The 14,056-nt window shown below is 37.2% G+C and overlaps 1 protein-coding gene across 5 annotated transcripts; it reads right to left on the bottom strand.

Annotated features, from left to right (window-relative positions):
- Positions 1–337: 337 nt before the first annotated feature.
- Positions 338–14,018, bottom strand: dync2i1 (dynein 2 intermediate chain 1). Of its 5 annotated transcripts, XM_028435000.1 has the most exons (24): positions 13,873–14,018; positions 13,648–13,701; positions 12,852–13,473; positions 12,302–12,366; positions 10,758–11,072; positions 10,619–10,678; positions 10,234–10,284; positions 10,098–10,103; positions 9,159–9,384; positions 8,950–9,052; positions 8,707–8,836; positions 7,599–7,710; positions 7,427–7,521; positions 7,214–7,343; positions 6,652–6,824; positions 6,375–6,537; positions 5,309–5,419; positions 4,958–5,019; positions 4,687–4,738; positions 4,541–4,601; positions 2,825–2,924; positions 2,611–2,742; positions 1,319–1,542; positions 338–1,245 (listed from the first exon to the last, which is right to left on the bottom strand). In XM_028435000.1, exons 1-24 carry the CDS (start codon positions 13,978–13,980, stop codon positions 1,077–1,079), a joined length of 3,324 nt encoding a protein of 1,107 aa, XP_028290801.1. In that variant the 5' UTR covers positions 13,981–14,018; the 3' UTR covers positions 338–1,076. The 5 variants fall into 5 exon arrangements, with proteins under 5 accessions (XP_028290801.1, XP_028290804.1, XP_028290802.1 ...); XM_028435003.1 differs by lacking the exon at positions 10,619–10,678; XM_028435001.1 differs by lacking the exon at positions 10,098–10,103.
- Positions 14,019–14,056: the final 38 nt, after the last annotated feature.

Below are 14,056 nucleotides of genomic sequence, written 5' to 3' on the forward strand. Positions count from 1 at the left end.
TTCATTTAATGTAATTTAGTAAGAAAGGAGAACATCTGGCCGAACAAAGTTGTTGAAATCAATTCGTAGTGAAATTTGTGTATTTTGAATTGAATTATTTGAATAATCTATGTTATTCTAAATGTATTTGTTATTTAAATGTCAGGAACTTTAATAACAGATGGTAGGTCATCATTTCTTTTTTCATGTAGCATTTAAAAGCATATTTTGGTTTTTGTTCTGTATTCCGAATCCATGCTTGTGTTGAAAATGGCAAGTTCTATCAAGTCTGCAGGAAATCCACAGCTTTAGATCAGGAGAAGAAGTAAGCAAGCAAAACACATCCAGTCACGTGTCGCACGGTAAACAGAGTCGTACTTTAATCATATTTAAAATAGTCTGCGACCTGTGAAGCTGTCTGAATGTTCTTTTCTGGGCTGGTAATCCATCTGGCTCTCATTTAGTACATTGAAGTGTGAACGTAGACGGTGCTAATGTTGAGGTCTTTAAAGGTCAAAGCCAGCTGAGGTCCCACTACTGAAAGCTCAACTTCAGTCAAAATAATAAAAACATCTAACTTCATTTCAATGGAAGACAGTGCAAGTAAATAATGCAAAATTAGGTCCAGATTTTTGTTGAATTTAGATTCAATATGGGCAAATGTATTTTAAACTTTAGCATGGTGTAGCCTACTACAATATTTCTACAATTATCAATAAAATTCTAGCTAAATATCTGATTTTTTTTTAATTTAATCTGTTTGAAAATAAATGAAATACAAAGCCATGTTCTGAACAACAGACACCTACTGTATACGCCCCAAAAATGTATATATATGGGTAAATATTATAATACACAAATACAGATATGGATACAGTTTGTAATAAAATAGACAATACAAAAATATTTACCTTACCAAACGTGATTAAATGTTTTGTATAACATTTCTGAATATATGCAACAAATCAACAGTTCTTGAATCAAAAATATTCTATAGTTAGGCTTCCAGTCATATTCATTAATAAATAAAACTAAGAAATGTCATCTTGTATACAAAAGAACAGTCAAAATGTGGGAATCTATGAAGGCGCTGAGTTTCAGAAAGCTTCAGTCATCAGATTTTCCAGCTTCTCCTCGTCTGCAGAGCTGGAAACGCTCAGATTTCCTGTGAAATACTGCAGGACTATTTTTCCTGATGCGTGTGCCAGCGCACTTCCTGAATATGTTTGGGAAGACGAGTCCCCGAACACAGCCATAGCCGTCACCCTGTAGAAAACAAGAGATACAAATCACTTCTACACATTTCTCCCCCCTAAGAATCCTTTTATTTGTGTTCTACCTATCAGTATGGACTCTCTCAGTGAACACGGGCTCTGCGTCATTTTTCGACAGGTCCCATATGTGGATGTTGGAGGCTGCGTCGAGCACACAGAACACTGACGGCCTGGTGTTGGACCACTGCAGTGAGACCACCGGTTCACCTGCTGTGCTGTTGGTCCACTGTGCCACAGGCTGCTCACGGCCCACTGTGTGTAGTCTCACACTGCCGTCCCCACAGCCCACCTGCAACCACCCCAACAACCTGATTAACCAGGCGTTAACACACATTTGAAGCTTTCCTGTTTACTATGATGGAAATCTCTTATTGTGTGTTCAGCAGGGTCAGGAAATCTATAGCACTCGGAGAAAAGTAATTGGTATTGATTTTTGCCCCCGTTTATTCTCAACCAAGCCAGTCTGTCTAAGCCAGACATGGGCCACATGCGGATCTTGGTCTAATTTCATGCGGCCCCCAACATAAACGTACAAATTGACAGAAAAATACACAAAACAAAAGCAAGAATATGTTAAAGAATATAAAGAATTACAGCATTGCAGGAAAATACAGTAAAAGACAAGAAAAACACAGAAAATACTCCAAAAATGACAGAAAAATAGACAAAAAAGCAAGAATACATTAAAAAAACATGAATAAATACAACATTAAAGAAAAATACAGTAAAAGACCACAAATGACAGAAAAACACGCAAAACAAAAGCAAGAATACATTAACAAAATATAAATAATTACATCATTGCAGGAAAATACAGTATAAGACAAGAAAAACACAGAAAATACTCCAAAAATGACAGAAAAACATGCAAAACAAAAGCAAGAATACATTAACACAATATAAAGAATTACGACATTGCAGGAAATACAGTAAGAGAAGAGAAACACAGAAAATACTCCAAAAACACACAAAGCTGCAACAAAAATGAACAAAACGACAACAGTAATACAGAAACTGACAACAAAAGTACACAAAAAAACAAGAAAAACACAAAAAATAACTCTATAACACTACTTCAAATACTGCACAATTACAAGATAAATACACAATACGACTCCAAAAAACAAACCTTTTACAGGAAAAATACATAAAAGAACAACAGAAATGTACACACAATTACTATTTAAACTCATTGTTCGTTCCTGTGTTAACACTCAGATTGGTCATTATTCTAAATGCTGACATGAATGTTGATAATGTGGCAATTTGTTCAAACAAACATAGTTTTGTGACCCCCGCTGTGATAGACGTTAACCCCTGTGGTGGTCTACGCAGACACATTGTTTTAGATGCTCACCAGAAACAAATGTGGTTTAAATGGAGAAAAGTGTAGTGAGCTGACGTCAACAGGTCGTACTTCAACCTCCTGGAAACGATACGACTTCGGTCGCGCCTTTAAACCGTGACTCGTCCTGTGATGGACCGCACCCTGGATGGACAGAGCAGCATCACGATCATATAAACATTAAACACTCCGAGGGATAAATAAAACTGTAATAAACAGCGCTCACCATATTAGTGCCAATGAAGAAATGGCTGCTGTCTGTTGGGAGGAATTTAAACAGCATAGTCTGTATCGGCCCTGTTTTCACCGCATCTCGAGGTGATGGGCTGAGTGATAACGTGGGAAAAACCAGGGTTGGGGTCAATTATAATTGTAATGTTATGATAATCATAATTTAATTGTAATTCGGTTCAGATAATTCACTTTGTAGTAGTAATTGGCACTGAAAGATGTCAACATTCTCAATTATAATTGAATTAAATGCAATAGGGAACAACGTTAACAATTATTAAAATATGTTTCATATCAAGTTTAGCTGTCAGGTCTTTTGAGAATCATTTTACCATTAAAAGATTAAATCTAGGGGTGTACTGACACCAAATACATTAATACCAATATTTTCATAAATAAAGAAGCTAGAAATTAAAAACAAGCTACATCATAGATAATATTTTTTTGTGTGTATTTTACAGCTGATTTAAAACATGAGTCAAATCTGACCCGTTATCACAGGGGTGTCAAACTCATTTTAGTTCAGGGGCCAAATATGTAGCTGTTTAATAATTTCAACATTATTATGCCCTAGTTTATACTTCTACATATACATAAAATACAAAACATGTAAGAAACTGATCATATCCAAGCAATAAGTGACAGATATCAGTCCCAACAGGATCTTCACTTTAAATTTCCTCGATTTTGTGACTCGTTTCTATTTAATTAGGTGAAATATTATGTCAAAATTGAGGAAAATGTAAGGATTTTGCAAGAATTTTGACTGTAACATTATGAATGACTGCAAATCATGAGACGTAAACACTGGGAAAACTGTGAATACCTGCAAATATTGTCGAGTTTTGTTTACAGAATGATTCGTGTTTTCTCTCTCCTGCGGGCCAAATCGGATGCTCCAAAGGGCCGGATTTGGCCCCCGGGCCGTGAGTTTGACATGACTGCTGTTATGGCTAAATTCACGGTTACCTCGTATTTAACTTGTCAAACACACTCTGCGCTGATAAATGATGAAGACCAGACTGAAGAGTTGATGTAGAAGTGAAAAAGGATTTATTCTCAACTAAATAAAAATGGTAGAAAGCAGGATGGTAAAAGTTCCACTTCACATACACATTTCTGTGTGTGTGTGTGTGTGTGTGTGTGTGTGTGTCTGGCCTTCAGATAGAGCTGTGTTATGGGAGTGTATGCCAACTGACCTTCTGAAGAAAAGCACGCAAAGACAGGAGTGGAAAGTTTCAACTTAAAGCATTAAGTTGAGTAAATTTATGAGTAAATATAATTAATCAATTTTGCCATCACACTGCGTTATCATTAGAGATGCTAACATTTCGCTAACACATGAGGAAGGTCACACATTATGGGGTAATTAATTTCAGGCTCTTTGTAATTGAGAACGTCTTTATAATTGACATTCAGGGGAAAAAAATCTAAGAGTAATTTTAGTGATAATTGGGGGAAAAAAAGCCGGTCAACGTAATCGTTATTGATTTGTAATTGAACGTGGATAATTGAAGATGTAATTGTAATTAAAAAATACAACACAAACAACAGCTCGTAATGTGGAGCTAACAGGATCAGATAGCAGTGATTCTGGTGGTTTAAAGACATTGTGGTGGTGGTGGTGGTGGTGGTGGGGGGGGGGGGTTGTATTTTCAGCTCAGAGGCTGACAGTGAATGATGATCATCACAGGCTATTCATCACTCTCACCTCTCAGCGGTCTGCAGACGGGCGCTGTGAAGTAGCTTGACTTTTCCCCCAGGCCGGAGTCCTGCAATGAGAGTCTGCGTGAGTGAGAACGACCAGCGGATTCTGAGAAAACGACAGAAGATGGAGAAACACCAAACCATCATTACCTAGGTCGGTCAGAGAGCCTGCCTCGTCCCCTTTGGAGAGCTCCACCACCACCTAATGGACGAAGAAAGGTTTGTTTTCTATTTTCTCCATGTAAAATCAATAAAATCACAACTTCATTTTAAAAAAAAGACAATCAAATTGATGATTTTGTGAACATGTTATATTTTCTAAGTGGAAAAACTAAATGTTTCTTCCTATTTAAGTGAACCTAAAATATATTTCTTCTGTCTCTGGTGTTTGATTTGTTCATAAAACTATATAGAAACCTACCCAGAAATTCAAAACCCCATTTTCATCCAGCGAGGCCAGCTGGAAAGACAATCCTGATGAGTCTGAATGACAGAAAAGACCAAAATATGAACAAAATAAAATCTGCAGGAAAAAAAAACACTTGGGATGTAAAATGCAGTGTTTTACAAAATTTTTGTGAGCCAATGTACATCTTCTCATTAAAAAAAATCCCATTGTACAAAATGTAAAAAAAAAAAAAAATGAAAAGTTGTAGCCTATATTAACAATATACAGTTATTCTTATCAAAGTGTCTTGAATAGGAATCAAATAAACACAAAGAAAAACGTATTTTATGTTAAGAAAAAACCCTGATGTAATTGACTCCATACCCTCAGATGATAAAAGTGGGACCTCCAACCTCTGGCCACCTATAACAGAGGAGGGAAGAACTTCCACAGATGTCACACATGAGGAATGACCTGAACAGGCCAGGACTGCGTCTGCAATGACAAAGTTATAAAAGATTTTGGAAAATAATATATTTTTCCTCAATATTGCGATTGCAATTTAATATACGCTTATTTTTCAAGGGCCTCTTGTCATGTGTTTTTCAATGAACACAAGCAATAAATCAATATCTTTCATAATAAACACTTTCAGTTTTATTTAAACTTTAAATAAATATAAAATATACACTTTAAAGCACAGATTACAACAATAAAGCAAACAAATCTGTGGCTTTACCTCTTCAACATATTTCATGATACATGTAAACATGTGGACTGCACTTCTTAAACACTCTCTGAACTTAAAGCTAGGGTAGGCGATTTTCTCCAGATACACTTTTTTAAGATTTTGGTTGAAATTGTCTTATCTTATGTGCTCTGAAAAAGGAACGAAGACAATCCATCATCTGTAGCAGCTGTAAACCTGTCATAACTTCGACCAATGGAAAAAAAACAACTTTTTTTTTTTTTTTTAACCAATCACGTCTCCCTGTCTCCCTGCTCGTTCTTGACCCCTCGCATGCACGAGCTCACAGAGTTTTTGGTCACGTTTTCTAACATATATAATGATAAAGTTTATTGTTTACTTACTGCTGAATGAGACATGAGACAACATTTCTACACAATACAAGCAATGAGCTGAACTCCTGCGTGCATGTGAGTGAGACGGAGCACAGAGGGGAGGGGCGAGGGGGGTAAAGGCGGAGCCGTCGGCAAAGCTACATTCAAAATCATGCTAGCTTTTGAAAATTGCCTACCCTACCTTTAACAGGACAGTACAAGACAAGACAAGAACAAAAAAACCCAAAAAAAAATTGCAGCCTTTGCGATTAGAAAATCGCATTTTATGATATCGCGATAATATCGCAAATGCAATTAATCGTTCAGCCTTAGTCAAATGTTTTCAGTTCATTGTTTCCTAAGTAAAGTAACTTCTGTGGGGTCCTACCAGTGGAGAAAGTGGGCTGTCTGAAGTTCCACTCCTCCCCTTCTATAATTGAAGAGTAGTGGTCACTTGCGTGCTCCCTCAGGTCCCACAGTACGACTGAGCCCACGGACGTGCCTGCAAACACAAGTGTGGCCTTCCCTGGGCTGAAACAGCAGCACTGCACCTGGAACCATCCATAGTAACGTACGTTAGTGGATGAACATGTGTGTGATGAAACTATGAATTCTTTGTATTTTAGGATGATTGAAATACGTTATTTTTCAAGAGTCTGCTTGACCTCTGATTCATAGACAAGAATCTTTTGAGGCCTTGAAGGCTCCCAGATGTTCCAGATGCAAATCACGGTGCAGCTGTCGAAAAGCGTTGCACCGGCCTTGCTCATACGCATGTGAACCGACATCATTGTGTGTCTCTGGACTTGGGAGAAGTGCACCAGGCTTATATGTCGACCTGTTTTTGATCAACAAAATACAAACATCACATGAAAACTGTTTTTTTTTTTCCTAAAGGGAAATAAAAAAATGAAAAAATATAAATCAGAATTACAGCTGCTGCAAAGCAATTTTAGGCAAAACACCACAGCTGATGTTAGCGTTTAAAGGCAGTTATTAAGACAAATATCCAAAAATACACATATTGCACCTAGACAGCATGGAGATGTTGGTAATTTGTTTTTAACTATAATTCATTGGCTCCATAAGTGGAAAAACTGATGTTTAAAAAAAGCCATTTGTTTGCAGGAGAGCACAATTCAAAAATGCTGTAAGAAAAATTAGATTTTTAGATGAAATTCTGATATTTTCCAAACATCATCTACCATAACTCCAAAAAGCGTTTACCGTGAAGAAAAGGCAATGTGGTGTTGAGCTGTAAACTCCCATCACTGAAAGACAGGGTGTCTGCGTGTGTCTTTAACTTTCTCAGTGAATTCCGTTCAGCTCGATCATCTTCCAACAGAACAACCATAACCTGAAATCAATCACAAAAACAACACTGTGACAATTTGCATTTTTCAGAGGGAGGTTATTCCTATCACTGATTAAACCCCACACCTGAGAGGCTGAACGCAGGAATGATGTCAGACGCTTGGAGTCAAAGTTGATGGCGTTTCTGGCTGTATCCTGCACTTCCTGAGAAAGGTTTGGATCTATCCAAGAGCAGATGAGCTTAAGGAGTAAAACCAACGTGCACACATACAGTAGATCCATCTTCATGTTCTCTTACCTCCGCAGGCTCTGTTCCGCTCTGGCGGATGCTGCGTCCACTTCTCACACGTCTCTACTTCCTCTGTCTGGATGTCTCGATCTGCATTGTCCTCGTTACACTGAACATAAGCCTGACAGGGAACACGTTTTTACTAATTATTTAACCCTCCTTCTATCCTTAGGGTCAATGTTATTCAAAAAATAATAATAGTTGATTCTTTTTTTTTTTGTTTGTTTCATATTTCATGACTTTTCCAAATTTGACGGGTACAAATGATATGAGTAACTAAACCCCAAACCACTTTATAGTGCTGTTGATTAATCCTGATCCAACTCTCAACATTTCAGTCAAAGTAAAATATTTGGCTGCATATTTAGTTGTAAAATATCAGAGTAACTTCCCTCTATGGGTTGAAAACTGACTATTACAAATGTTTTTTACTATTGGCCGAGTACAAGATCTTCTGACGTTTAAGAACCATCTTGTGTCACAAACAAGCCCCACCCCTTTTATAAAAACTACCACCTGTGGGCTCTACAATCTGTAGTGAGTAGGTTGGATTGAGAGAAAAGTGAATAGAGAGGTATATTGAGTAATAGCTAGTTAGCATAGCATAGATTGTTCATTGGAGATTTTATAGTATAGACTGGGCGTGTCTTAACTGCTCCAGGAGCCCCGCCCATAATCATGGCATTTTTTTTTTTAAATTTCCCTCCTAGTGGCAGGTCAGTAGAAAGCAGTGGTTTAGTTACTCTTTAAGCATGAAATTATCATGATGATATTTTATTTTTTAAATGTGCGGAACACATATCGCACACATTGGTGTTATTTTGGGGATTCTCAACCAAACAGTTGAGAATCACTGCCCTAGAGGGTAACCGTACCCCACTTCGGGAACCTAAGCTCTAGAGAACAGGTCACGGTTTCACTATCAAGGGGTTATTTATGTGTTCAACAAATAAACAAAGAGTCTGATACAAAAACGTGGACAAACTTTTTCCAAAAAAATCAATATCTGAAGGCAAATATCCCTGGGGTCAGATTGAGCCCTATAGGGTAAAATGTGTTTGTAATATTTGAGGATAATAGGAGGGTTAAAGACAAATTGACTGTGTATTCCACTGACTTGCTTGGTGTTGGCTGTTCCAAAGTTTCTGATGTACATGTCGTACTCGTTGACGGGCTGCAGCTCTAAAAGGGAGAAAGTCTGGGAGAAATCCAGGTCGATTAAGCGAAGTAGCTCTGTGCTTCGCTTCCTGTGGCGAGACGACAAAAAATGTGTTACTGGCACGTAATGATGAGGCATTTTGAAACCAAGTTTATGAAAAATGAGTGAGCAAATTTAGAGGTATTTTTTTTTCCCACGCACTTCTGTTTTGTTGCAACTTGTTTGTTGACTTCTCGTTTCTTTGCCGCCACAAAATCCATAAACCTCCCCTTTAGAGAGACTTTTCTCTGGTTTAGCTCAGAACCTGCACACACAATAGTTTAGATAGTTACAGTTTAATCATAGACATGGATAAACATAAGTTCACTTTTCTAGTGACAAATCTGTCTTATTGCTGAGTAAAACCGTACCAGTGGAGCCTTTTTGACTTTCCTCCTCTTCTTCTCTGTTTCTTCTTGGTCTGATCTGAGTCGTTCCAACTCTCTCGTTCTCTTCTTCAATAGCCCTTTGAACTGCTTCGATCTCTTTTTTCCTCTGGGGTGAGATCTCCTCCTTCTTTTCATCTTCTTCTGGATGCAGTGGCTCCTCCTCCTCCTCCTCCTCCTCATCCATATCCTCAAAATCATCTTCATAATCCTTCAAACAAATACAGATCCACCCAGTAATTTCAACGCAAGACATGTAATGTTGTTACCAGTGTATATTTGGTTGATAGAAACATGTTGCTGTAGTTTTCAACCACTACGGTACAATTTTTAGGAAGAAACTATGACTAACTAAAAAAAAAAAAAAAATACATGTGAATGAAAATTGTATCAAAATAAAATTCATATTTTTTTCAACTAACAAAAACAAAACTATAATATTCACATGGGACAAAATCCAAATACAACTTAGTTTATTTCTATATCTGTAACAGATTTAGTCCACTAAAGTCTTCATGTCATTTTGTTGATTAAAACTAAGCACGCTAAGGGCGCTCGCTCGCTCTGTCTCTCTCGTTGCTATGACGAGGCAGTGTGCATCATGACAAAATGAGTGATTACAATGATTTAATGTTAATTACATTGTTCCACCTGGTCTAATATGACGGAGCTCAATTTTGTGGCGGCGTGAAGCTTATAAAAACAGGAAAAATCCATAATTTAGCCGCGTTTAACCCACAGGGTTCAAAGTGTGAGACAAAAGTAGCGGCTTATAGTTCGGAAATTACAGTAGCATAATACTTAAAAAAAAAACACTAAAACTTAGTCATAATCAACACAGCTTGTTAGACACAAGTAAAATGAGTGGTATCTAAATAACGTGTGTAAATACAGATTCATAAAGAGACAGTTGTGATGACTTACCACTTTCTTAGAACATAATATGAAAAGCACGAGAGGATGCGATGGAAAAAGATGAGGAAAATGTTACAAATAATGATGAAACATGGACAGGGAACACGTCATGTTTCGCTTGTTTTATCTAAAAGGCTTCCTTTACCTCAAAATCATCCTCGTATTCCTGCTCAGCCGATTCTTCATCATTGGCAAGCTGTTGGAATTATTAAAATAAAAAATAAAAAATAACAGATTAGAAATAACAGAAATAGATCACATTTTAGGGAAGAAGAAAGTGGAAGAATAATATGCACCAAACTAAAATTATCATTAAAATCATACAAAACAAAGAAAATGGCTTTGATTTACAACTGAAATACACAGCATTAGGTTGAGGTGATTCGTTTCATGCAAGCACATTAAAAGTAATTTTACCCATGATGCTCAGTTTATTCAGTGCAATAAAAGAAAGAGAACACCAAGCAGGAGTTCCTCTAAAGCCAATAAAGCCCAGTATATATAAGGGGGGTGGTGGGGAGGGGTCTTACAGACTCCTCTGTGTCTTCTTTATCTTTCACATCATGCCTCCAGTTTTCAGAAAACACTTCCTAGATTGTAAAAAGTCACATTTTGGAGAAGAAGCTAAAACGCATGGCTAAGCATTTACAGCAGCGTAAACGTTGTTACCTCTGCCTCCATCACATTGTCAGTGGCTGACGTCTTAGCAGACGTCCCATCCTGGTGATTCCTCTTCACTTCCTCTTCTTCTTCTTCCTCCTTGTGCTTCCTCTCACGATGCTTCCTCTGAGCATCGTCTTCCTCCCCGTGTTTCCTGTGTTTGTGTTTTCCCTCTGCCTCCTCTTCCTCTTTTCCTCGTCGCTCCTGGTTTTTCCTCTCCGTGTCTTTTTCGTCTCTGTGTTTTCTGTCTTTGTCTCGTCGCTCTCTGTCATCGCCGTGGTGTCTGACCTCTTCACCTGAACCTTTCAAACCCTGTCTCTCATCCTGAGAAAACATGAAATGGAATCAATACAAAGTTAACAATGTCAAGTCGGAATGTGTTTTTTTAGGGTCGATACTAGGGCTGGGCAAAAAAAAAAATCGATTTAATCGATTTATCGAATTTGTAGATAAAAAACGATTTTTATTTTGCAAATTTAAGTTTTTGTAGTTGTTTTTTTCTGACTTTTTCGCGTTCCGTCCTTGTGGGCTACCGTAGCGCGATGTGTTTTCCTTTTGAGTAGGCTATATGTGTTCCACAGGCATGTTTAATGTTCACACTATGCTGAGATGCTATGGGAGGAGTTTATTATTTTTTAATTGTAATGTTATATGTTATAAAATATGTAATTATCTGATTTTTTTAATCAGAAAATGTAATCTACTGTGAAGTAGCTGTTACACTTTTGCTTAAACCTGGGTTAAAGCTTGAAATAGTTGAATGACAGAGCCTCATTTACTTTTTATTTTGGGATTGTTCTATGCATTTTAACTCTTGAGGACAATCGCAGCAATAAAGTTGCACTTTAGACAATATATCTGATGTCTGCAGTCATTTTTAAGTGCATTGGGAAAAAAATAAAATAAATGTATTTTGGTTTCAAATTGAGAATAACACATCTGGTAATATACTGAATATTGTCTGATCTATAATTAAAAAAAAAAAAAAAAAGACTTGCACAATGTGTTGTACAATTAACTCTGACACAAATCCTGGTTAAAAAAAAAGGTTTAAGCAATTATTTTATTATATAAAAACAAAAACTGTAGAGATCTTTTCATATATGACTGAATAAAATGGCTCCGTGAATTTCTATAAAATCAAAGTGAGAACTGAACTGTATCTGACCTGTTATTCACTGAATTTACAGATTTTAAAACACATGGTTAGATTTTTTTTTAACAGAATGTTTGGATCTTGTGAAAATCCTGTTTTTACCACTATAATACAAATACGAAAATATAGGTAAATAAGTAGGTAGGAAGTGTTTTAAGTAGGATAGGTTGCAGGTTGTGATGTATTTTTTCTTACTTTGCACAAGGAATTATTACTAGCTTGGTTTTATGTCTGCATTGCCAGCAGATCAACATGATAACGATTCTGCAGCATAATTCTGCACGTTAATTCCACTCCACAAACAACTGGATATTTGCAATTAGGAGTCAGCCGGAAAAATATTGTTATCGGCTAAATGACTTTACCGATAATCCAATATCGTGCATCTCTAGCTTACATGATGCCTTCTCTCTTTGTGTCTTCTCTCTCTCTCTTCTTTATGTTTCCTCTCGTCACTGAAATCTGAAATCAGAAACAAACACAGAAATATTGAACTGATCCTAATAAACTTAACAACACTTGGACATTTTCTGGGTTTCCTCACTTTAGAACCACTAAACTAGTTGAATAATGGGGCTTGTAATAGTGATGCTACTGAGTTGTTAAAGGAAACGGATGAAAAACCTGTTTGATCCATATAGAATATGATATAATAGAATAGAATAGACCTTTATTTTATACCCAGAGAATGAATTAACATTTGCAGCGACCTAATATAAGAGACAGAAAGAGCAAAAATAAATACTAACATAGGATAATAGTGCAAAATGTAAGACTAGGACATACATGATTTAGAAAAACAACAACAGCAAAAACAAAAAAGACACATTACAGGAAGTACAGGTAATCCTGATATTAATGTAGGTGATTTATCACCATTGAAGGTTTTACTTTGTCCACCTTTTGTCATATATAATCTAACATTATGACCACGCAGCTGTTTTTACCTCTTTGTCTTCGGTCTGAATCCTTTCTGTCCTCGTGTCTCTTCTGACCTCCATCACGTCTATCCTCTTCATTCTGATGTCGTTCTCTCTCCGTCTGTGGATCTCTTTGCTCTCTGTGATGCTTTCCCGCCTCATCCCTTCTTCCTTCTCCACTCCGTTCATGTCTCCTCCTCTCCTTTTCACGCTTGTTCTCTCTCTCCATTTGTTCTCTATCCCTATGTCTTTCCTCTCTCTTTTCCCTGTCCTCCCGTCTGTCTGATCCCTTTGTCCTCTCCTTTTTACTGTCTCTGTGTGTTTCTTTTTCCCGGTCCCTGTGATGTTCCTCCCTGTCACGCCTCCTGTCCCTGTTTTCTCTGTGATCATCCACATATTTCTTTTCTATTTCATATCTGTCTATTCTCTTCTGCCTGTCTGATTCTTTATCCCGCCTCCTGTCCTGTGAGCTCTCTTTTCCTCGCCCTGCGTTCCCTCCGTCCTCATCTCTTCTTCCTCTGGTGTTCTCTCCTTCCTTTTTGACATCATGCTCTATGTCTCTGTGTCGTCTCTCGGTGGATTCCCCACCACGGTGTTTCTTCTCATGGTCTCCTCTTTTTCTCACAGAGTTGTCAACATGTTCTGAATCCTACACAAACCACAATAATTACAATCCTTTATACAGTGTTGAAAACAAAACAAAAGAGTTAAATGAATAGACAAAAAGCAAACAACAACAACAACAACAACAAAAAACAATATAATGTATATATATATACTGTATATATGTGTGTGTGTCCAGAAATAAGAAAGATCAAGTTACCCTTATGTGTCTTCTTAACTCAGTAGGTTTCCATGTGTCTTCCTTGGATATTTTCTGAACACAATATAGTTTAAAAAAGATTTCTATCAGAGAACATATGTTTAGGACACGAACAGTGAGGCAGTACAAAGCGTCCCTAAACCTTATATCTTTGATAAAATACGTATCTAAGTTATTTAGTTAAAGCCTTGTAATATTGAGTTAAATAAAAAAAACAACCCTTACCCTGTCACTATGCATTTCCTTGGGTCTTTTCGGGTCTTTTTCAGGCTCAGAAAATCCGTTGATTTTTCCCAAATGCCGCCGCCATGATGAGTTTCCTGCAACGCGCATGCGCAGTTGTTGAAACTAAGGGGAACGCGTCACATCGGCATGACAACAGCCCTGTTAATCGAAGCAAGAGCTACTG

This window comes from Gouania willdenowi, chromosome 20, assembly GCF_900634775.1.
Source record: "Gouania willdenowi chromosome 20, fGouWil2.1, whole genome shotgun sequence".
Lineage (NCBI taxonomy): Eukaryota > Metazoa > Chordata > Actinopteri > Blenniiformes > Gobiesocidae > Gouania > Gouania willdenowi.

Coding starts and splice junctions, on each gene's coding strand:
- dync2i1 (XM_028435000.1), bottom strand. CDS start 13,980: ATGCGCGTTGCAGGAAACTCATCATGGCGGCGGCATTTGGGAAAAATC. Junction 8,837..8,949: donor CAAGTTGCAACAAAACAGAA/GTGCGTGGGAAA, acceptor GTCTCGCCACAG/GAAGCGAAGCACAGAGCTAC. Junction 4,602..4,686: donor AGGCTCTCTGACCGACCTAG/GTAATGATGGTT, acceptor CTCTCATTGCAG/GACTCCGGCCTGGGGGAAAA.